At 43.5% G+C, this 25,914-nt stretch overlaps 1 protein-coding gene across 3 annotated transcripts in view; it reads left to right on the top strand.

Annotated features, from left to right (window-relative positions):
• The first annotated feature begins 2,271 nt into the window (after positions 1-2,271).
• The window catches only part of LOC138297376 (pro-neuregulin-2, membrane-bound isoform-like), a 1,431,716-nt gene continuing 1,408,073 nt past the window's right edge, over positions 2,272-25,914 (top strand). The window contains exons 1-2 of one of the 3 annotated variants that reach the window (XM_069236767.1): positions 2,284-3,338; positions 19,220-20,083. In XM_069236767.1, the coding sequence (XP_069092868.1) occupies positions 2,591-3,338; positions 19,220-19,263 (792 nt within the window). In that variant the 5' untranslated portion in view covers positions 2,284-2,590 and the 3' untranslated portion in view covers positions 19,264-20,083. Of the gene's footprint in view, positions 3,339-19,219; positions 20,084-25,914 lie in introns of those variants that run through there. The other 2 variants (XM_069236762.1, XM_069236771.1) reach the window with 2 other exon arrangements.

Below are 25,914 nucleotides of genomic sequence, written 5' to 3'. Positions count from 1 at the left end.
TGAGTAGAACTAAGCAAACCTTCCGGCTTACTCTCAGTTACCCCGTCCTCCGTTTCCACCTGAATATCCACATTCTTTGAATTGAGCCCCAAGATTGAGTCCCCCCCGCTTGCCAAACTTGTCTCCTTTGAGACCTCACCTCTACGTAAACTGCCAGCCAATTCTCGCCGGGATGACAGACGATCGCCCTGGACCGCCTGCCCACTCGATACTGCCTTCTGGGCCGGCGCAGCCCGCACATCCAAAACCGGAACTTCGTCCTCATAATCCAACTCCTCTTCCTCAGTGACTAGACCTGAACTAGCGCTCCGGCTAGCAGGAATCGTCCGAGTGATGCGCAAAATAGGATCCGAAGTCTCCTTGTCTTGAGATGGTGTCTCCCTCGAAGTCGGGCGAACTGCTCCAGATTGCGCCCTCTCTTCAAACCGATATACCGGAGGCGCCCTGACCTCCACTGGTACGCGAAAATCAGCTGGCCGCCCGAACCGCTAATCGGCCAAGGCCAACCCGTGCCGCTCATGAACATGGGCAGCTTCACACCCAGAAAGGTACGCCCTTGAATCTTGCTGCCAAAAATCTAGCCTCACCTGTGCAGAACCTGCCATACCATCCTCTCTGGTCACCCCTGAAATGGTACCCCGCAGCACCGAACCCTGTTCATCCACAAACTCAATCTGCTCCCCTGCCCTAAAAACGGACTGATTGGCCACCTCCCACTCCTGCACTCTACGCGCCATGGGACTAACCACCAGGGGCACCCACTGTAATGATCTACTACCACTTGCACTAATACCTGCCTCAGACTGCTGAATGATACCCTTCTCCCCCATGCCCTCAGCCTCCTCAATCTCCCCTTCCTCCTCTGAGTCTAAAATGACAATTTCTTGGTCCAAAAAATTCTCCCCCCCCTTGCCCGACCACTAAATTAGCACTATTTTACACCACGGAGCCAAAAACTATACCTCCCGAGGGCGCGGCCATCTTGGCCACCCCTCCTAAGGTGCTTTCCTCGTAAAAAACGGTACCGCGCTCCCCACCGCTTTCTAAAGAGAGTGGGGCTTGTTTACGTGCTTTCCGGAGCGCGCGCGCACGCATAAATGTGCGCTCAGTCGTCCCACACGCCACCATCTGGCTCCCAGAGCTCACCGCAGGCATAACGGTGGGCGCGCGCGCCCGAACCCCACTCGCTGCCTTACTGCGACTTAAACTTGCCGCAAGATCCGCAGAAGAACCTCTACCAACTGCAGCCACACGCTGTCTCAAGGACGACCCAGACCTGACGCTCCGGTGAAAATGAAACCTTCCTACCTGCCACACTCTTCGTTTTAAACTTTCTAAATTTTTTGGGGCTATCGGGCGACGTGCATGCCAACACGGCAGCAGACACTCGCTCTGCCGAAGACCTCTTCGGTCGCTTCAGCCCCACCCACGCCTGCTCAAGAACGCCCTCTTTTATTAAATCCTCCCTTCCAGCCTCCTGCAATACATGCAACGCCTGCACCACACTATTTGCTTCCATGACAACCGCCCAACAACCTAACTCCTCTAATCAGATTAAATTAACTCCTGACCTAAAAAACGCCCAAAAAACAGTATCGCCTCCTGGGTGTGAACAACGGCCAAAAGAGGCCGCCCACATCCAGCCCACCAACTATATACCCACCCCAAAGACTCACCCCATCCTGTCCAATTACCCAATAGCTATCCCGATCCCCCGTGGCCTGTTCCAACCGCCCGATAAGCCCAGAGGGAGACCGGGTTAAACCTCGGCTCCCCCCAAACCCCAATCGTAGTGCTTCTTAAAGCCTGTTTTGCAGTTTTAGAGGGAACAGAACCAGAAAGTATTGGAGAGCTTTATATTCACAACAGTTCAAGGTCACAGTCAGTTTTTTAGCATGAAGAGACTAGATAATTTACCCTGAATCATAACATATTGAGCGACGCTGAGAGTCAAACCTGACACCCCACTCCCAAAGAGTTAGTTCTGGTCGTAACCTTAACTCTCTTTTTAGGTTTATCACATATCTGGCAACAGCAGCGCTGTCAAGCCAGCCCAGAATAGAAATCTGTGGTTCTGGCTAGAAACAAAGATAGAGGTCACATTTTATTTAATAAACCTCCTTCCCCAAGTAGGTTAGTTATTCAATATAAGTAGTCTGGAACAGTAAAGTGAAACGCAATATTCTGTACATCCTAACACGTGGCTTTGTGAAGGGGATATATATATTCACATGCTTCCGCACCGCCCCCACCATCTCCGACCCCTTCTCCGTTGCCCTGAAACGAAAAACGGCGCCACCTTCGTCTCTGCTGCCGCTGCCCCTGCAAACACTCATCGAGAGCTCCGAGACACCGGCGAACTCAGAGGCGGAAACAGGTCGATTCTGCAGCAGATCGCTCTTCATCCTAGTCAGTCAGATGCTGTGATTTTACGTGCATCTTCAGGTGCGCGCACTTTCTGCTGTTCACAGCCGCCCTCCAACCTCACAAAGAGCGACACCTGCAGCGCGCAGCCGCCTTTCTGCAAATACCGGCCCGCAGCTGTTCATCCCCCGGGCCTGCAAGAAGCAAGCACCCCGCCAGGTCCGTCATGAGACTGCAGTATCTGCCCATCGCCGCCTCTCTGTCTCCTCCGCTGCTGAGCGCTGGCACAGTCTGCTTCGGGGGCTGCGGGGCACTGCTGCTTTTGCTCGGGAGCTCAGCCGCGGTAGCGGCCAGCATGGGTGGAATGGCTGCGGCAGGAGGCGGCACGGTGACCATTTCGTCTTCTTTCGAGCCGTCTGCGACTCCACGGATCCCGCAGATGGCCGCCTCCCCTCCGGCCGCCTTGGGCAGAGGCCTCTGCTATCTATCGCCCAGCGTAGTCTCGGTGCAGGAGTTGGCGGAGCGATCGCGGGTGGTGATCGAGGGCCGGGTACAGGGATTTCCAGTGAGGCCAATGTCTGGGAACAGCGACTCTACCGAGGAAAGGACCACTACAGACAGCAACAGCGACGGGAAGGAAGACCAGACAGACACTGCCAATGGGACGGCATACACACTCTCCTCCCTACCCCCTGCAGCTCGAAACGGCGCCTCCCCCGCAGCCTACCTGGTGAAGGTGCACCAGGTGTGGGCTGCGAAAGCGGGCGGCCTGCGCAGGGACTCGCTACTCTGGGTTCTAGGGGACTTTGGGTCCTGCCTGCGACTCAAGGAGGACAGTAAGTACATCTTCTTCATAGAACCAACAAACAGCAGCGGGCACACAGGCCCAGGGCTTTTTCGGGCCTCCTTCCCACCACTGGAGACTGGCCGTAATTTGAAGAAGGAGGTCAGCCGCGTGCTGTGCAGGGGATGCGGTGAGTGTGGCTCTGTTTTTTTACCCTTATACTGCTGTGGATTGTTTTCTACGTTAATGGCTTGCCTGGTGCAGGTGATGCTGATGACATACGTGTTGATCCAAAGAGTATGGGGCCGCAGGTCTCCGTTGCCAAGGAAGCTCCTTGAATGCCTGTGCGGTTTGCTGTTCTGAGAAGATGTGCTGTAACATCAGATGTGCAGTGCTGACCCTTGGGCTGCCTGGTATCAGCGGTGCTTCAAACGTATGAATTAGGTTAAAAGAACCGTTGACTAGTTAGTATTTATTACTGAAAGCACAGTGGTCTCCAGGTGCCTTGCCACGTGTTTCGACGATGTTTCGAAAGGCAGAAACAAATGGGAACTTTCAAAGTAGCATGCCACTCAAACCACAGTAGCTTTCATTTGGTGCCGAAATCAAATGTGTTTTATAGCGAAGGCCTAGCTTCAATTAGCATTTAACTATAATATCATGCCTCAGCCTCGTCCTCCATAAAATGCCTTTCCCTTCATATATACGCACTGAAGTTCCTGGGGACCATACAGTAGCATTGTAATGATTTTCCAGAATTTCTTGAAAATGATGATTTTGATATAATTACATGTTGCAGTCATTGTAATTTTAAAGGGGATGAATTAGAAGCCTCAGTACGTTTCAGTGCTGTACGGAAGAAATACTGGCTCCTAAAGTTTAAAATCACTAATCGCGCTGAGGGCGTATCGACATGGGAGGTAACTGTGGACGAGATTTTATTGTTTGACAATTCTGGCCTTTGTGGTTTCTATACATTGCCTGTTCACAAGTTGCAGATAGAATTACTCTTTCGTCGTCCACAACATCACATTAACAATGCGTCATCACCCCGTCGCTTCATGTAAGCTATTAGGAAATTGTATGCAGCTGTTAAAAGAGCATGCCAACAACACCTGCCTTTGACTTACTTGAACGTGTGAATTATTTTCAAATATTGAAGGAAGTAGTTTGATAGTACCATATGTTAAACCATTTGTAATTTTAATTAAGGTTCTTGCAATTGATTATATGAGGTATAGCAGTTTTTTCATTTTAGTCGTGTGCTGAAGGTCTTTAATCCACTTCTCCTACTCCAGTTTGCAGCTGACGATGTGCTGGACAGGGCTTGGGCGATGGGAGCTGTCTCAGAGTAGGCTTTTTTTTTCTGCATGTCGCAATGATTACATGCCCTGCAAGGAAGGAGCTGTTTATCTATCTTGGTTGTGATGTGATTTTCTGATTTCCCAGCACATGCTGATGGATGTCACTGTAAAACTCGGAACACCATATGTAATACCACGAACAATCAAGAACCTCGAAGGGCTTTCTGTTTGGTTCTTGACCTAGAAAGGTGAGAGGTATATGTGAACTATTTGCAGGGACAGGTTAGAAAATTAGGCATAGTCACAGATGAAGATGACATTTTCAGTTCAAGCCTACTTCCACAATGAAACCAATCAAACTAGAAATGCTAGAAGTAGAGAAGGTAGCATTTTGTGGATCAGGGTTAAAACTTTAAATGCAAAGTTTCCTACATAAAATGACCATAAGTAGAGCACCAATAGGCGTTTGTTGTTTCAATGTTGGCGGTGCATGTGGAGATTATTTCGGTGTCCGCATGATGACAGATTTGTGGTTTCATGTATCAATAAACGTGTTTTGTGTCTTCTGAGAAGACAAGTCCTGATTGTGCGGACCTGTGTGAATGTACTTCGTGAGGGATGCTTTTTACCTAGGGACCGGAGTTGCATCATGTAGAAACAAGCATTGGTAAATGCATACAGTTTCACCTCTGTGATTAATAATGAGCTATTTTTTGTTGTAAATTGTAGCTTGGTGAGTAGTTGTGTAATATAATTTACAGAAAATCGGCTAAAGTGTTATGACTTATTGAAAAAAAGCAATATGTTGTGTGTTACTAGTTGTACTATAAAGTGGGCAGAATAGATAAATGGGGAGAAGAAAGATAAAAATAAGATGTAACTGATAAGTAGTCATGAAATTGGTGCATCTGTGGGGAGAACAGAAAAAGGGTGGGATTAAAAAACGTTCAAGTAAAGCATCCTGTAAAGTAACTGTGGCACGAAGAGTACTCATAAACAATGATTAAAGGGCCAGTGTTAGAAGCGGGAAGGCTTTTCTGGAATACAGATCTTATCGCTTAGTTATTCAGTCTGTGAAGTTAAGAGCGGCTGTAAGCTTTTGCGGCTTTAAATCAACATATGGGACATCCATGAGGTAGATGCCCAAAACAAAGTAACTGCGTTCATAGAATGGAAGCTTAGAGAAAGGGCATAAACGTAAGGCAAATAAATGTATCTAACAAACACAAAAGTGTTCTGTGATGAGAAACTAATTAGAAATGCATTAGAGTATGGCGAGACGTTGGGCCTGCGCCTGAACCCAGGGAAATCGGTGCTGGTGGAGGTGCGGGGACAGGCGGAGGGGAAACAAATGGTGTCCCACTATCCTGGTGAGGTGTAATGCCTTCAATTACCTGGGAATCCAAATCTCAACCATTCCAGGGCTGGCCTGGGAATTGAACTTTCAACCCCTTGCGTTGACCTTGTCAGCGGATCTGGGTAGATGGCGACTCCTCCCCCTTCAATCCCTTGGGCCGCACTGCTCTTTTCAAGATGGTGTGTCTCCCTGATACTTATACATCTTGTCAAATTTTCCATACTTGGTCCCTCTGGCCTGGTTCCAATCCCTTACTTCCAAACTTGCCTCCTTTGTATGGTAGGGGGAGCAACACAGTGTGGCCTTCAGCTCGGCGTGGAAGTATCCATACGAAGGAGGGATGGGATTCCCAGACTTGTACATCTACTATCTGGTGGCTCAGACTGTCCCCATTAATGAATGGTTCAACGGAGGTTGGGACGACCCGGCGTACCGGCTGGAGATTGGGCAGGCAGGTTTCAAGGGTCTCCTATGACTACTGTACATGGGCCGCATTCCTCATACTGCCCCTCACTGTACGCAGGTGGTGATGAAGTGCTGGAGAGCAGCGCTGCGGATGATTGGGTGGGAGCGACACCTCACTGAGTTGACACCCCTATGGCAAGGCACCTGGCTCTGGCAGGTTACTGAGCTAGAAGGCTTTAAACAATCGGACAATATCGGAATTACCTACCTAGGTGACGTGACCAACACAGAAGGGATTTTGTCCTTCCAACAGCTGAAGGACCACTATGCACTGACTAATTCACAATTCTTCAGTTTCCTCCAGCTGCGACATGCCTTGGGGACTCACTTGTCTCCAGCTCTCTTCAAGCTAAACCCCTGATAGGCAAACTGGCAAAGGGTTCCATTACCCAGATTCACTGCTCCCTACTCACCAGTGCATCTGACGGACTGTAAGGGACCTTACAGGTGGGCGGCCTGGGTTGGAGATTTGGACTAAGACGACTGGAGGGAGGTCTACCTTTAATTCCGGGAATTGGCTATATCAGCGTGCTTGAGGATGGTGCAGTTTAACTATTTTCACATGTCATACCTCACTCCATGGCTCTTGCAACACATGGGTACCGGGACGTCTGAAAGATGTGTGAGGTTTGGACAAGAAGGGGCACATCTCTTGCATGTTGGCTGGGAGTGCCAGAAGGCGCGCTCCTTCTGGGAAGGGGTGGGGAGGGAAGTCTCCACAATACTGGGACGCCTGATTGATTAAATGTCAGGGTGGTGATATTGGGCCTTCTGGAGGAGCTGGGGGTGCACGAGCAGAGAGAACTTAAATTGGGCTGGCAGACCTAGTGGCCAAACGAGACATTGCGCAACAATGGAAAAATCCTGAGACGCCGGCCGCCCCGAAGTGGCGAACAGGGATGGACTGATGTTCTGTAGTGGAGAAGCCAATCTGTAAGGCGTGGAGCTATGCTGAAAATATGAGGCGATCTGGGGGAAGTGGAGTGCACATCGTGGACTGCACTCCTAAACAATGTATTTGCCCTGGGGAGGGCTGGTGGGTATTTGGCTCCCCACTGCACACTATGTACGGACCCATCCATTGTACTTGTGTTCTACTGTACTTTCTGCATTGTACTGTTGTTGTATTTTGTTCTTCAATTTAAAAGAAAAAAACAAAAAAGAAATAATATTGAATATAGAAAAAAAAAGAAATGCGTTAGGGATCGATCTAGTTAATGTTTGTAAATGTGTAAATGCGTCCATTTAATAGAGTTTAAAAAAAGGTCAGATAAACTTTAAGATGTCTGTCAACAAACAAGTTTTAAAAAGGTGGTGCTGTGCAAAAATGAGTTAAAAGGCATCGTAGATAGATGGAGCAAATGTTATGAAATGCATCAGAGAATCCCAATAAAACATATAAGTACTATTGCCGCTTGAAATGCATGCTGGCAGATATTGATTAAATAAATGCTGTTGGTGAGAGCTAAAAAAAAATGCAGCTTGCCACCTGGTTTGAAATGTGTGCTGAGTTAAAGCATTGAAATAAATAAAGTGTAGGAGAAAAAAATAATTCTAATCCTGTGTGCTCCCCCAAATTTATTTTGTCAAGTGCACTATAGAAGTAATGTGAAAATTAGTTAGGAGTAGGTATGCCCAAAAAATTAATAACTCGTACTTCTCACAAGCAGAGTACAAATGAGTGTGAGAGGATTAGATTCAAGTGAATAAAATGTCAGTCAAACCGAAGCAGGTCTTCACTGCGTGCAGCTAGGAGCACATTATTTAAGAGAAGTCGGTTTTTGAGAAACTTATTTGAAATGCGTCGGAGATCGAGCTAGCTAATGTTCTAAAAAGACTAAATGAGTCCATTCAAGGGGAGATTTAACAAAGTGACCAGTACCTGCGGCTATTGCATGGTGTGGTCACTGGAGGACGCAGTGCCACCAAACTTGGCACGGTTTGTCCTCACGGTCCCTCGAATGGAGTTTGTCCAGCTGCTGTGTCTGGTTTTCTGGTCGGCAGCCGTTCAGTGAAGTGCACTTCACTGGTCTTTTGGTCTTTGTTGCAGGAAAGTGATGCCTTCACTGTGGCGGGATATCTTTGGTAATTTTCAGAAGTGTGGCAGTCCTCTGGAGATTTGTAGAGTCCGTCTGATGTCCAAGTAACCCCTCAGAGGCGATTGTCATTCCTGGATGCAACAGGCTGGGTATCACCTTCTTTTTGGTGCAGCAGGACTTCAGTACTTAAGCCTTGGGTTTTCTTTGTTGCTGGTCTTCTTGTCTCCTTAGAATCTGAATCTCTGTTCTAGGGGTGCCCATTAAATACTGTGTTTAGTGCGTGTTTAGGGGAGTACCTAGTAGTGACTAATGGGTCATCTACCTTAGAGTGGCAATACCCACTAACTGACCACTTCCTGTGGGCAGAGGTCACTTCTTTACAATTGATTGGCTAGTTACCTTCCATGCAAGATGGAGGAAAATGATATGGAGGGGTCACCTTGCATGCAACACCTCAGCGGTGGTGCAAGCTGTGACTGACCACTCCTCCTGTCCTTTGTGTGTTTTCCCGCCATCGCTTGCACCAAAAGTGGGGGTTTGCAATGAAGGAAGCCATCTGCTGCTAGCAGCAGGCTTGGGGGTCGAGTTTTAAGGTCAGTGAGCCCTTTGAAGCTTGCTAGTGGGGCAGTACCCATTCCTGGGGGGAGGTGTGATAGCACCTCTGCATAGGAAGGGCTTTGCTCTGGCACCCAGAGAGCAGGATCTCTAATCGCAGGGTTCTAGAATCTTGTCTGGTGGTGGCAGGCTGGTTGTGTCCGGCCAGCAACCATGCCAGGGTAGTTAGCTTTTGCGGAGGGCACCTCTAAGGTGACCCCTAGGTACATTTTGGGATAAATCAAATGCTGATACCAGATTGGATTTATAATTCTGAGTTGTTTGATATCAAACAACCCAGGGTTCAGTGTAGCCTTTATGTAGCTGTGAAACTCAAACTGACTACAGGGAGTGCAGAATTATTAGGCAAGTTGTATTTTTGAGGATTAATTTTATTATTGAACAACAACCATGTTCTCAATGAACCCAAAAAACTCATTAATATCAAAGCTGAATATTTTTGGAAGTAGTTTTTAGTTTGTTTTTAGTTTTAGCTATGTTAGGGGGATATCTGTGTGTGCAGGTGACTATTACTGTGCATAATTATTAGGCAACTTAACAAAAAACAAATATATACCCATTTCAATTATTTATTATTACCAGTGAAACCAATATAACATCTCAACATTCACAAATATACATTTCTGACATTCAAAAACAAAACAAAAACAAATCAGTGACCAATATAGCCACCTTTCTTTGCAAGGACACTCAAAAGCCTGCCATCCATGGATTCTGTCAGTGTTTTGATCTGTTCACCATCAACATTGCGTGCAGCAGCAACCACAGCCTCCCAGACACTGTTCAGAGAGGTGTACTGTTTTCCCTCCTTGTAAATCTCATATTTGATGATGGACCACAGGTTCTCAATGGGGTTCAGATCAGGTGAACAAGGAGGCCATGTCATTAGATTTCCTTCTTTTATACCCTTTCTTGCCAGCCACGCTGTGGAGTACTTGGACGCGTGTGATGGAGCATTGTCCTGCATGAAAATCATGTTTTTCTTGAAGGATGCAGACTTCTTCCTGTACCACTGCTTGAAGAAGGTGTCTACCAGGAACTGGCAGTAGGACTGGGAGTTGAGCTTGACTCCATCCTCAACCCGAAAAGGCCCCACAAGCTCATCTTTGATGATACCAGCCCAAACCAGTACTCCACCTCCACCTTGCTGGCGTCTGAGTCGGACTGGAGCTCTCTGCCCTTTACCAATCCAGCCACGGGCCCATCCATCTGGCCCATCAAGACTCACTCTCATTTCATCAGTCCATAAAACCTTAGAAAATCAGTCTTGAGATATTTCTTGGCCCAGTCTTGACGTTTGAGCTTGTGTGTCTTGTTCAGTGGTGGTCGTCTTTCAGCCTTTCTTACCTTGGCCATGTCTCTGAGTATTGCACACCTTGTGCTTTTGGGCACTCCAGTGATGTTGCAGCTCTGAAATATGGCCAAACTGGTGGCAAGTGGTATCGTGGCAGCTGCACGCTTGACTTTTCTCAGTTCATGGGCAGTTATTTTGCGCCTTGGTTTTTCCACACGCTTCTTGCGACCCTGTTGACTATTTTGAATGAAACGCTTGATTGTTCGATGATCACGCTTCAGAAGTTTTGCAATTTTAAGAGTGCTGCATCCCTCTGCAAGATATCTCACTATTTTTGACTTTTCTGAGCCTGTCAAGTCCTTCTTTTGACCCATTTTGCCAAAGGAAAGGAAGTTGCCTAATAATTATGCACACCTGATATAGGGTGTTGATGTCATTAGACCACACCCCTTCTCATTACAGAGATGCACATCACCTAATATGCTTAATTGGTAGTAGGCTTTCGAGCCTATACAGCTTGGAGTAAGACAACATGCATAAAGAGGATGATGTGGTCAAAATACTCATTTGCCTAATAATTCTGCACTCCCTGTAGTGTCCAGCACATGAAACGGCTGCTCTGTTCACTTACTATGTCACAGGTTTGACAAGGACACAGTACGGGCATATTACTCATGCAACTATGGCCACACATACCGTATAGTGCACCCTGCCTTAGGGCTGGAAGGTCTGCCAAAGGGGTCACTTAACTATATTGCATGCAGTGTGTAGTGGACAGGGCACACAGGCTATGTGCCATGTCTACTTGGTATTTTAGGATTGCACCAGGACACACTGCCTGCAATGGCAGTGCATCTGGATGCATGGCCCTTGAGGGTGGCACAATCTCTGCTGCTGCCCTCCGGGGCCTACCCTTAGTATCCCGTGCTCTGGTTACCTAGGTACCACTTACTAGGGACTTATAGTGGCAGCTAAAGGTGTTGCCAATGCATCACAACAGTTTTGGGAACGAGATCTGGGCCAGGGAGCCTGGTTAGCAGGGGCCCTGGGCACTAAAAACTTTGAGACTACATCAAATACCAGGCAAAGGTGGTGCTAACCATGACAAAAGAGGCCTTTTCTCACAATGGTCATTTCCATACTTCAATTTCTTTTCAACCTCAAATATTTAAGGTACATACCGGAACGTAATCTCACCCTACTTACTTGACAAATGCATTTTTCTTTTTAATTTGTCTCAAAATATCTCAAAGTATATCATTCATCAAAGCATGGAGAAGCTGTTTCCTTCCCCCTCTCAATATCTCTCTGGGTGGTTATAGGAGTTGGCCACAGGCCTTGCAGCCAACCCCGTGTCACATGGCCAAAGGTCATGCACGGCGCAAGGTTGAGTGGCTATAGGGGTTGGCCACAGGCTGCGGGTGGTTATAGGCTGTGGCCAACCCCTGCCGTACATGACCGTGTGCAGTGGAGGGGTGGGTAATTATAGGCCAGGCCTGCAGCCAAACCCCTCTGCATATGGCCAAAAGCCATGCATAACACAGGGTTGGGTGGTTATAGGGGCTGGCTGCAGAGCCTGGCCGCAGGTCAGCCGTGCGCAGCGGATTAATTGAAAGTAATTAAAATTACCTTACATTAAACAAACCATAGAAATTAACTGAAAACACCAAGGGTTACAGGGACGTTACAGTTAGGTTCTGACTTTACTTGCACAAAACCAGAAAAATTCACCTGTTCTAGTTAGATTTATCTCCAATAACTACAACTCGTGCCTAAAGGTAACTATAACTCGCACCTTTGCCATGCACTTCTAATTACCCCACAAATTACGGAATTCAGAGCATCTTGGATAGCATCATTGATAATATCAAAGTAATATTTGCAGTAACAATTTTGATGAAAAAACTGTGCCTGACGGGGTCACAAGTTATAGTTACCTTAGGGAACAAGTTAAAGTTACTTGAGATAACTCTAAATACAACAGGTGAATTTCCCTGGCTTTGTGCAAGTAAATTTAGAACCTAGCCATAACGTCCATGTAACCTTTGTGTTTTTTAAGTGAATAAATATATTTGTTGAATTGATATTTAAGACAAGGCATATGGATTTCACCTAGCGGTGTGCCGGGGGCATAGCCCCTGTTCAGTCTTACATATGTGGAAGTAGTCTGTAATTGTTTTTGGCTCTCTGTGTTGAGCTTCTTTTATATCAATACATTTCTTATATATGAGAACCTTATAGGTATATGCCTGTTTTCCACTGATTTTGAGTGGGTTAGTAGGTACAGTACACTTACTGTGTCTGGTCCTATTCATCTTTTTAATTCAGGTTGACCCTTTCAAGATGGCCGCCGCTCTGCTTTCAGTGACCGCTTTATCCATTCAATCTGGCTGCTGTGTCATTTGCGCGCAGTGAACATTCCACGTTTGAGCATATTATTGGTGGACACTTTACTTTTTAGCTTTTATGATCACGTGTGACACATTTCCATTAAAAAAAAATGCCATCAACATCAGGATACTCTTGCCTCTCTGTAGAGTGGCAGGAAAGGTAAAGATGATTTGCTCATACACGAAGAGAAGATTTTCCAAGGTAGATGTTTATTGAGGGTCCACGGCAGGTATACACCTGACTGATCAGCCTGAAGGTCAGCCTTGCAATCCCTCCCAAGAATCCAGAACCCAGAGATAGATTCTGTTTGCCCAACGGTATAGAACTCACAAACTTAAAGATAAACAATAAGTAAGCATAGATAGAAACAAAAGAAGAAACAATCAAGCACAGGTAAATACAAATATAAAAAGAAACATGACATATGCTACATCATCTTCCTCCTTCACAAAATAAAAGAAAAGAAACATAAGGAAGAATAAAACAACAAAATCACATATTGATAATAATTCAATTTAAAAGGTAATCATTGAACTTTGAAGAAAGTTTAACAAGTCTATGACTGCGCGTATACAGTGGTTCTGCAGCTGGACACAAGGATGAAGAAGGACCAGGAACATCCTCTCTTACCAGACTATGACGAGAATTTTCTGCTTGGCAATGAGAATCATTGTGTGTGTGATTGAACATCCTGTCTTCTATAATTGTAGGATTCTCAATAAATGTGGCACTAGAGCTGGTATCCTCTTCACGTCCAGCATAGACCTGCTTGAAAATGTCAGCTTGTGACGAGGAAATTGGAACAATACAATTTCTGTTCCACCACCCTTTGCCTTCCAGCAAAACAACAGATTTCGTAACTCTTATGAATTTTGAAGCTCCTTTGGGCACCTTGCACGGTTTCTTAATTAAAACCCAGTCATTCACATAGACTAACACCTCACTCACATTTTTCCGGGAATCATAGTCATGCTTCTGAACAAACTGTTTTTCAGAGACTCTCTGTCTCAACCCTTTAACATCCACATTCATACCCTTGTGAAAGGAAGCCATCCATGAAGGTATTAGTTTAGATCTAGATTCCCATCCCCTGAGTAGCACAAAGGGCGAAAGACCAGTGGGGGAATGCGGTATATTCAAATACGCCCATAATTTCTCATTCAAAAATTCTTTCACATTGCAGTTGGTTGCAATAGCTGTTTGAATGCCCTCTTTCAGAATACAATTAGCTCTCTCCACCAGTCCGTTAGAAGCCGGACTGTACAAGGCCACACATGAATGTTTAATGTTGAACTTGATCAAGAATTTTTCTATTTTATTGGAGGTGAATTGTACACCATTGTCTGTGACAATATTGGACGGTGGCCCTTCCAAGGAAAATAGAAACAATAAAAATGATATGACAGATTCTCTATCTGCTTGTTCAACAAAAGCGTAGTATATCCATTTAGAGAAATAATCTATGGCAACGATCATGTGCCTCATACTTCTAGGAAGTAGATGAAAATGACCTGAAAAATCTATGGCAATGCTTTCCCAAGCGCCATTGGGGAAAGGAATGGTGTGCAAGGGTTTATTGTGGCACTTCCAATGCTTATCGGACACCACACATGAAGTGCATTGATCCACAAAGTTCGACACTTGTTTGTCAAGACCCGGCCACCAGTATTTTTCTTTTAGCCTTCTGCAGGTGGCTGAGATACCTAAATGCCCCTCATGAGCAGGCTTTATCAACAATGGCCTCAAATCACATGGGGGAATGCAAACAGGACCTCTCATGCACACACCATTCTCACACGACAATTCAGCAGCTAGTTGACGAAAGGTGTTAAGTTCCCCACTGAATTTCAAATTTTTAGGCCAACCATGATTAATATGAAACATCACTTCTGACAATAAAGGATCTCTTGACATCGCAGAAATCCAATCCTGCTCAGAAAATAAACCTCCAGAAACTGAAACCATGTCTAATGCACCAATCACACACTCCGTGTCCTCATTCTCAGGGTCAGACAGGGGTAGGGGCAACCTGGAAAGGCAGTCTGCCCTAACATTCTTCCCTCCAGGAAGGTATTTGACATCCAAGTTAAACTCTTGTTTGGACAACAATCTTACTAGTCTTGAAGAGGCTTTACCTAAGCCATTCCCATCCATTAAGAATACGAGTGGCTTGTGATCCGTGTACAACGTACAGGCCATACCCCAAATATAAGTCTTGAATTTATATACTTCCCAGACGCAAGCCAGAGCCTCTCTCTCAATGGTGCTGTAGTTGATTTCAGTTTCTGAGAGAGATCTTGACACGAATGCAATAGTGTGTTCTCGTCCATCCACCCATTGACCAAACACCGCCCCCAAACCTTTCATACTAGCATCCACCGCTACAAAGGATTTAGCTGAGGGTATGAAAGGCTTCAAAGCCAGAACAGACACCACCAGTTTTTTGATAGCGTCAAATGCTCCCATCGCTTGCTCATCCCAATCAAACTTACTACCTTTCTTCAATAAGTTCCTAAGACGTTGCACTATCATAGCATAACCATCAACAAACCTTGAATAGTATTCACATAGACCTAAAAATGAGGGTAGCTCATCTTTATTAGATCGGCAAGGTGCATTCGTGATTGCCTCCAGGTTCCCCTGTTTAGGCTTAATGCCATCTGCAGAAATAGTGTGTCCTAAGTATTCCACATTCTGGACTAAATATTTACACTTCTCCTCCTTAATCGTGATACCACAATCCTTGAGTATGGAAAACACTTTGTCTAGAAGAAATGTATGTTCTTCCATACCTCTAGTGTGAATCAGAATGTCATCCTGAAAGGCATACACATTCTCAAAATCGCCTAACAAGGAATCCATTAATTTTTGAAAGACGCTCGCCGCAGAGGCCAGACCAAAAGGTAGTCTGAGGTATTTATATGCCCCAAAAGGAGTCACAAAAGTGGTGAGTTCCTGAGAATCTAGACTAAGAGCAATCTGATGGTACGCAGAGTGTAAATCAATTGTGGAAAAGATTTTTGAGGTGCCCAAACTAGCGATCATTTCCTGTACATGAGGAAGGGGATGGCAGTCGATGATTATATTTTTATTTAAAGATCTTAAGTCTACACATAACCTCAAATCCCCATTTCTCTTCTTTGTGAGAACAATGGGCGAAACCCACTCAGAGGAGTCTGTGGGACTTATGATGCCGTCTTTGACTAGTTTCTCCAAAAGATCTTTAAGTTGTCCTTTCACTGAGATAGGAATGGGCCTTACCTTATGCAAAACAGGAACAGCTCCATCCTTGAGCCTGATACAATGTTCAAAACCCTTAACAACTCTGATTGCGTCAGCAAATACCTCAGGGTACTTCGTTGTGAAAGACTCATAAATATTGGTATCAGGTAAACTGAGTTCCAAAACCTCTACAGGCATTTCCCCCAAAACTATGGGATTGTCAAATCCAGGACGTAGTACTATGCCCAGTTTCGCAAGATCTTTCCACCCTATGATATCTCTACCATCCACTACCACATAGATTTTGGTCACTGTGCTCCTACCCAAGATAGATAAGGTGGACAAAAAGTAACCTAAGAGTTCAATGTCATGATCCCTGAAGGCTTTGGGACTAATGTCGGCATCTTTCAATACTTTTGTTGCGGGCCAGTATTTACGATAGGTGACATCCGCAATAATGGTGACAGGTGAACCAGAATCGGCCATGACAAAAATTTCAATTAAGCCAATAACTGCCCGACAGATTGGTCCCTTGACATTCTAAATTGTGGCAATATCCACTGTTAGAACAACATTAGATAAGTTAGTCGCACATTCGTCTACCCCACCATCCGCCTGTTCACCTTTAGAGTACACATTGTTCATTTTCACTCTCATATTATTGCTACCAGGTTTGTAGATGCGGTTAGACTGCCTGCAAACCACTTGAAAGTGACCAATTTTTTAAACATTTTAAGCATTTCTTGCCCAATGCCGGGCACAATTGACTGTTGCTAAAGTGATTGCGTGGCCCACAGCGGATACACAATTATACGTTCTTATTATGCTTTGTGGTTCTCGCTTTAATATAGCCGACATCAGAGTCTTCAATTATCTGGTTAACCCCTACACTCTCTGTCTGTGCAGATACCACTTTAGAGGTAACAATGGATCTCTCAACAGCTTTAGCTATGTCTACTGTTTCCTCTAAAGAAGGATTGCGACATGCTAACAACCGTTCCTGATTTTTTTTTTTTTTTTTTTTTAATAACAATGGAACACAAATTGGTCTCTAATGTGCATATCTACATGAGTACCAAAATCACATCTTGCAGCCACCACACGTATGTTAGCCACAAATTCATCCACTGTTTCATCCATAGACTGCTTGCACATTGCGAAATTGAATCTTTCTAACAATACATTGGATTCATCTGAGAACTGCTTCCTAATTCTTTCCTTCGCTTCAGTATAAATGTTCCATGTTGCAATATCACCGCCACTTTCACTAGGTGGAGAAATAGCGGGTAAGTTGTCAAATACACGCTGCCCGGCCACACCTAGGTGATTAAATAGCAGGGCCAACTTCCTAGTGGAAGAAAAATCATTAGCGTCAATAGCAACTAAATAATTTTCAAAAATCCTTATCCACTCTCTTCACTTAATGTCCGGTTTTCCACTTCTCGTTAAGAAAGGTGGAGGTTGTACCACCAGATTACCTGACGCCATAGTATGACAACAGATTAGTTCAAAAAGAAAGTTCAAAGATCCTGTAGAAAGCCGATGAGTCAATTCCAGATTCCCCAAAAGCCAAAGCGAGTAGAAAAGGAAGGCAAAGTTATAATAACCAAAGGAACAAATGAAACTATAGTGAAATAAAAGTTACTAAGCGAAGAGCACCTACTCCATTAGAGTTCTCGTTGGTGGGGTTGCTTTCATGTGTTTTTCTTTTTTTTTTTTAAATGTTCCTTTCCTTACTGGCAATCAACTGCACGAGGAGACACGCAAAGGGTGCGTGTTGCTCGTATGATTTATCCTTGAAGCGTTGTGACGTATGGAATGCTCCTTTGCGTCTCCAAGGAGACCACTTTGACCTGAAGTCCAGAGAGTGACTCCGTCACGTTACAAGCCAATTGACGCCGTGTGACGTCCGACACTGCGCGAGATGAAGATGACAGTAGATGCTCGTGACTCGTAGCGCGGCGAGTTAAAAGAAAACAGTCCTCCCGACCGCTCTCTTTCAAGTAAGACAACTGCCAGAAGATAAAATAACGCGCTTCAAAATACAAATTGCGTGCGCTGCGCAAACATTACGTATCCATAAGCTCTGACGATTAGGAAGTCCCAAAAACACTGCATCTGTTCATATGCTGGTTGGTGGACCCCTCAATTCGCCGAATCAGCTCTGAATGTATTCTTTTTCTTGATTCTTCCGTAGTCTTCTCCGATGCTAATTTTACCCCACTCCTGGTACCATAAATGTAGAGTGGCAGGAAAGGGAAAGATGAGTTGCTTATACACGAACAGAAGATTTTCTAAGTTAGATGTTTATTGAGGGTCCACGGCAGGCATACACATGACTGATCAGCCTGAGGGTCAGCCTTGCAATCCCTCCCAAGAATCCAGAACCCAGAGATAGATTCTGTTTGCCCAGCGGTATAGAACTCACAAACTTAAAGATCAACAATAAGTAAGCATAGATGGAAACAAAAGAAGAAACAATCAAGCACAGGTAAATACAAATATAAAAAGAAACATGACATATGCTATACTATCATTTGGAGTCTGCAGTGGCCCTGGTCAGACGGTAGTCTGTGTGGAGAAGTTGCCATCTTGTATGTGATTAATCTGTCTGATTGTAGTAAGTTACTTAGCCAGTCTGCAAGATCTTTTTCTGGGCATTGCCGCATCTGCGTAGGTTTGGGCTAGTTTGGTTTACATATGTTGATCTTCGTTCCTCCCCCCCCCCCCCAGTATACATGCCATTCGATTGGAGATCGTTACTGTGCAATCCCTCCAATTCATTATCAGATTCGGTTGTCAGAGTGTTTATATCAGCTCAGCTGTTCTTTTGAGCCATCTGTGGAATAAAGGGAGTATGAGTCTCCTAGGTAATATACCCAGTACATTTAGGAAGATCATATTTTTTCACAAAAACTGTTGTGGTTAATGTTTAATTGGTCCCTATATAAAAAATGTTTTGTTTCCATGTAGTTTCATTACAGAGAATTACATTAGGCAGCTGCTTTGGCCTCTTGTTTCTAATATGCCGTCTTGTTGAGTTGAAGGGACTATGTTCTCCTTCAAGTAGTCCAGAGGTACTAGATATTTTATGTGTGTAGTTTGTTTATAGTGATGATGGTAATTTTAAGCAGTGGCTAAGTATCTAAATCTCCATTTGTAATGATGGTGTATAATTTGCCTGTATATTGGTGATGAGACACGTTAGACTTGTCCAGGATGGTGCACTGGGTTTCTGTGTATTTAATCTCTGGAATCACAATTTAGGTTACACAGGGTCTGCATGTAGAGCCTATGTCAATATGTTTATTTCTATGTTGTACGTGAGGTATTTACAGGGACTATCAGGAGCCTCTGTCTTATTGTTTGTTTTTGTATTTTTAGAGAATTGTCTGGGCTGTCCCTCTCCCCATTCCTTGGGATTTTAGTCCAAATCTGATCCATCTTTTTGTGCCCTGAAGGAGGTGTGTGGTCGTCTGACCACCCAACACCGAAATGACCATCGGCACCTGCGCTACAGTCACCAGAAAATGTTTTCATTGTATATATGAGTTATGTATTTCCTCCTGTCTGTGATGATTGATGCATAGAGTATAGACCAAGTGATTGTATATAAGATCAGTTGTCCTGTCACTAATGTAAATTCATTTACCTGCGTTATGTATACATTATATGCTTCATGTGTTGCTTTATTATTGAGGAGGTCCTCATATAGTTCAATAGGGTGCTGTACAAGACTGAATCCAGGTGTGTTTTAATGCATTTGAGTTTGTGTCATATGAGTGGTATGCATGTATGTAGTCTGCAAGTGTGAAAGTATTTTTATCTTTTGTTTTGCGGCCATAGCATTCATTTTGCAAGATGTATATAAATGCTTAAATAAACAAAAGAAATAAGAGATATATTCCATTACCTAAAGGTATGGTGATGTTATATTCAATTTATGACTCCATTGAGAGAGCACATAGTTGGTGGTGGGTTGATTCTTTTCACGTAATGGGGGGGCTTACAACATGGACTCTCCTTACTGTTGAAAATATAAAAAACAAAAAGGAAAACCTGGGCTCCTGCCACCCACTATCCTCTTTGCCTTCACACATCCTCCCTACCAAAGCTGTGGGAAAGCCAACACTGCACAGACATGGTCTCAGACAGCCCAGTTAGAGCAGCCTGGAATTCCTTTATGACCTAGCCGTTGTGTCAGACAAATTCTGTTTCCAATTGTTACTACGTTTTAGTAATGAATAACCAGTTTTAGAATCTGGGTGGCTCTCAGCGAGAGCTGTACATATCATATAGTTTTAAATATTTTTAACTGAATAACAGTGATGTTTTTTTTTTTTGTTTTTTTTTTTACAAGGGGTTCTGAGTGACAACAAATGGACAGTGAGAGAGCTGTTCAAGTTGTGTACAATGCCCCTCAGACCCCTAAAGTGAAAAATACCTCCTTTATTCACAGTTACCAATCTTTAATTCTATGTTAAGTATGGCCCCTCTATTTCACCTCTCACTGTTGTCATTGGCTGTGCAGGTGAAGCCATAGGGGAGCCATTAATAGCATGGCCTCATCTGTGCCCTGCTACTTATTCCCACCACCTTGTGGCCATCACTCCACTCCACCACCCAGACGGGGCCTGGCATCCTGCCACCATCCTACTCCATTATCAGAATTACCCTCCTTTTCCACCGCCAGTATTGGAAAAATCCTACAGTGTCTTGCCACCTCACCACCTTTTGCATTTACCATCCCTGAATTATATAAAGGTGTCCTCTCACCCACCCACACCACACCATACTTTCTTCATTTCCTCCCCTTTTACCTACCTACATATAAAAAAAAAAAATCCGACTTCACCTTGTCTCCTGACATACACTCCACCACCCTTTGTGCCTCCCCCATTCCATAGCTGTGATCACTGCTATATATTTGTGCAGAGTCAGCAGTGCACTTACAGGCTTTCTGACTGCCCTGTCAAAGTAGCTTGGAATTCATTGTGTCATCACAATAGTGGGAAACACTGGAACCCAAACATAATATTCAGTGGCTAATGGCATTCCATTCTGATATGGTGACACTTCAGGCACTGGGAGACTGGTTTAATTTTGGGAATTGCCTTCTGGTTGATTTGTGATGTTTCCAGATCTAGCAATTCCAGCAGAGACACTTCTCCCTTTTCAACTTCTCCCTTACTCGAACACATTTATCCATTTAAATATTCCAGTCAAAGGCCATTTAGATGAGGTATGGCCCAAATTCAGCATGTCCACGTTTTATCCACTGAGCTGTACTTTGTTTTTATTGCAACCCTCCTATGAGCTTTTTTAAGATCTACTTTCACGAGCACCTCTCTTTGCATGTTTTTTAACTGACAGTTCTTTTGATAACAAAACTCATTCTTTTGGATTTAGGTATTTTTTTGGTTTATTTGAATAAATGATCAAAGTTTTTTGTTGTTCACTTGACAATGAATGAAAGCAACATCGAAAATAAAATATTGTGTTTAAGTAGTGTACTGTGTATTCTGACAGATGGATTGGGAAAGACATTTTGCATATCTATATTTCAATTTGTCTTAATTTGTAAAGCATTGTTTAAGTTATCACAGTTCAGTAAAAGGTTCTGTGTTGCTTCAGTGCCAATGTCATTCCAGATAAATGCTCTGCCCATTTGTCTCTGCCTCTATTCTGATCAGGGCTGGACTAGCTGTTTATTCCATCGAACATTTTCCTAGGTGGTGCTGCAGTGTTTGGAGGACACTTTTTTTTTTTTTAAATCAAATGAAGTCAATTTTTCTTCAAGGAAACAGGACTGTGATTAAATAGAAAAGTTTACTTTTTGTGTGTTTTAAGAGGTGGTTGTGGCTCTGTGGACCACTGGCTACTCTTCAACAAACTTTTGTTATGCATTCACAGAAGGCAAGGGACCCAAAGGAACACATTTCCTGTTGTGAATGTATTGCCACCTTCTTTGAAGTGTTGGTAAAATATCAATGTTTTGTGACTGCATTTTGGTCTCAAAACATTGATACTTTAGATCAGAGGTCTCCAACCTAATCTGTAGCGCGAGCTACTTCTGATCAGTGAAAATCATCATGAGGTACCGAAGGCTAAACAACTTTTGTATTATTTCCAGACACCCAATGCCCACCTTCCTTGACTTTACGCTTAATGTCTATAGAGCCTGAATCTATCTTTTGGACAAAATAGTTTGACTAGGGGCTCTATGACAGGGCTGCCATGTGTGTCAGTGAGAGTGTAGTCTTTGGGTATATATGAACATGTTTGCATATGAATGGGATGAATGTGTAATGGTAACTGAGAGCCTGAGTCGTATGTCCTTGTGGCACAGGACATGCCTTTCACCATATGTGGCACCGTTACATGTATAATACAAACTAACAGTTAAAGTGCAAGCTTTTTCATAATTTGGAACATTGTTCTGCACTTTAAATGTCTCCCATTTAAACAATATCATAAGGATGGTTTTATTTGCATGGAATTATTAATTGATTTCTTTTATATGTGATGTATTGGTTTTAATTAACTATGCATTTAATAAACTTACCATTTAAACAAGGACTGTTTTTCAGGTATAAATATGGCACATTGTTCTGCGGGTCACTGTCAGCAGGAGGCCTGCTGTTTGCAAATGTTTTAGAAAAATATAATGAAAAGTTACCTTGCTTATAAGGTTATTTTCATTTAAATTTTCTCCAATTTAAAAACATTGAGAAAGGTCATTTTGTTCTTATCTCCAATACTGAGTTGGCAAGGGCTTTTTTTTAACTAAATACCGTAATGCTTTAGTTCTTCATCTCTTTGCCTTGGGTTATAAATTTGATTCCAGCACTGCTCCTTATGAGGCCCCTGCAGCCTCATGATAACAATGTAAAATAAACACAGCCTTCCCTTAACTTTAAAAGGAAAAATGTGACTCAGTGCTTATTTAAAAATGAACTCCAGACTGTTAGCAACTCCGAAGGGGTGTGGGAGCTAGTGGTAGCTTGCGATCAACTGTTTGGGGATACCTGCTTTAGGTATTGATTCTATATTTCTAACACTCAGAACATGGCCCGTCCGGATACCGATTTGGGTTTGATTCATAATCCTACTTTAGAGTGTTTGCAACAGTTAAAATTGTTAATATATCTGGCCCAACATACCTGTAGGCATGTCCAACACAATGTGAAATTCTGAAAATCATTGTGTATATACCACTTATTAACTTCTGGTTTGGGTGACATAAATTCCTCAAAGCCCACTCTCATTGTTCACAATGTCGCTCACATGCCTTCATTGTATGTTTGTTCCCAATTTGGGAAAGCTGCATAAGAACACATCTGTAAATAGTGTACACGTTCCCTGGGAGTCATCTTACCCCAGTAAGGAAACTGAAATACTTGTATACAGAAGCCCACAAGCATGTAGAGCTTACCTTTTTATTATGTATTGTATAGTTTTACAGACAATCACAGACTTTTCACACATTATTTCTACTTTAAAAACTGCAAGCGATTGAGGACATTTGTATTGTACCTTAATGGGACCTCTTCATCTTGGGGTATTTTACACATACCTTGAAAAACCAGTATGGGGACAGACGTTAATCCATATCATGATATTTTGTGCATTATTTGCAAAATATATTGTGTATAGATATGTGTTGCATTATATATTGCATGTTTTTAAGGACATTATAATTGTGAATCTGTCTTGTAAATACTGTATAGCATGGGCTGTTGAAGGACGCCATTATAGTCTGAACCTCTTGTTTATAGTTACATTTTACATCAAAAGACCACTAAACATATTTTTATGTGAGTCCTTCAAAACCTTCTACAAAGTTCTACCCATGTGACATCTGTTACTACTCTAATGACTACCTGTAATTATGGTGGAGACCGCAAAAAAGTGGGGTGGGGGGCCCCCTAAACACCTTTTTCCTCATGTAGTTCCTCATAGGGAATTTGAACACGACTACAGCCCAAGCCACTGGACCGAATTTGGCAGAAAGGTAGCTCTTGGTCCAGAAAAGGCCCCTTTTGCTATTTGGTGTAAATCAGTTTAGTAGTTTTTGGTTAAAGAAAAAGGAACTATAGATATCTATGTGGGACTTAAGCACATATCTCATGGTGAGATCTGATTGGCTGCCAGCACTGCAACCAGGAAGTGCTGGCAGCCATCTTGGGGCCTATCTACATGATAGCACCTTCTAAATGAACCACAACAAACTGAAAACAAGAACTAAAGCTTAAATGTGGGGAAAATGCACATTAAGAAATATATAATATAAACAAAAACATGCTGTGCAGCCGTTAAAGGACTCTGGAACATGGACCTCATTGAAATGCATTGTAGTGAATAGCAGGTTTTGAGGGTCACAAGAAAGAGAATGTAGAAAGGGTGATAACAGGTTTTAGTTACTAAATAAATCATTTGTTGATGATACAATGCTTGTTTTAGGAGTTGTGGTGTGTTCTAAGGTGATTTTAACCTGTGAAAAAGCCTTCTGCTGGGATTTCATGAATCATGTTTGAGAGAAAACTGTTATCAGGATTTTCCCATAGAGGCTATGGAAGGTGCGTCAGAAGCTAACATGAGAGCATATTGTCTGAAAATTCAGACTGTTTTTCTCAGCCATATGAGAATAAAGTCTGACATTCTCAGTAAAACATGTACGGCCAACAGGAGAAGCCTGTCAGTTGATTCCCTTGTGGTCTACTGCAGCCCCTCAGAGTATTCTAAAGAATAACTAGAGTGCTAACAGTCTCCTGACAAAAGTGTGAAAAAGCTTGGCACGCTTGAAGCCACTTTGATTGAATCAAGCTGGTAAAACTTAAAACATTTAATTTAGGAAGGAACAAAATGAGGAGCTCATTTTGTAATAGAAATTATGGCTAGTGTTGTAGAAAGAAAAAATAGAACATGTTTTAAGAGTTTTCAAATATCTTCCTCTTCTATTTCACAAAAATGATCTAACATGCAGAACGAAACTTGCACTTTCAACACTAGCAGCAGACTTCCAGTTAACGCCTTGGTGATCAGCACCTTTACTACAGTGTTCTAATGAACAACTAGAGTGCTATAATTCTGAATTTATGTCAAAAGTGTAGCACATCTGAATGCCATCTTGAAGGAATCAAACTGGAAAACTGAAGGCATTATCTACTGAAGATACTGCAATAAATGAGGAAATTAGAGAAATAGGGAGCTTCATAACAAATATGTCTCCCAAGATGGCCACCAGATAAAAAAGAGCACAAATGTAGCACATATATCACCCAAATATTAGCGAATGACAGAGGTGTGCAAAACACCTAGGGGCTGATTAGGAGTTTGGCGGTCCGACCACCAGACCGCCGTTGTGGCGATTGGGAGAAAGACGGCAAGCAGGTGCCATTCCGACTGCCATACTGAGACAACACTGCCGGGCTGGCAGTGTCTGCAGCGGTGGAACTGCGGCCGCATGCTTCGGCTCATAAAGTGAGGCTGAAGCACATGCCGCTGCAGTGCAGCCCCACATGTACCTCAAGCGCACTGTTGCCATGCACAATGTTGTGCATGGCACACAGTGTGCACCGACAGTTCAGGCATAGGGGGGCACAACATGCCCCAGCCACACTGCCCAAATGGGCAAAATCACCCTGCAGTCTTGTTTGGGACCCTTTCCCTGCTTTCCAATGAGTTTTTCATGACGGGGTCCCACGATTCCTAACATTAATATAGTACCATCAACGCATGATTTGTATTATAACTAAAATCTGTTAGCACCCTTTATATGTTCTCCTGGTTATGACCCTCAAAACCTGTTGTTCACTACAATGCATTTCAATGGGGCTTGTGTCTCAGATTCCTCTAACCTCTGTCACAGCATGTTATATGTGCATATTCACTGAAAAAAAAACAAATGTTATAGGGCTAGGTAAGCTCTGAATTTACTCATACAAAACCATAGAAATTCAGCAGTTAGAGTTATTTCAAGTAACTATAACTCGCGCTCTAAACTAACTGTAACTCGCGCCCCCACCATGCAGTTTTTTCTTCAATAATTTGACTGCTAATGCTTTAATTTATATTTT

This window comes from Pleurodeles waltl, chromosome 1_2 (assembly GCF_031143425.1).
Source record: "Pleurodeles waltl isolate 20211129_DDA chromosome 1_2, aPleWal1.hap1.20221129, whole genome shotgun sequence".
In the NCBI taxonomy this organism is placed as follows: domain Eukaryota; kingdom Metazoa; phylum Chordata; class Amphibia; order Caudata; family Salamandridae; genus Pleurodeles; species Pleurodeles waltl.
This window is presented reverse-complemented; position numbering and strand designations above follow the sequence as displayed.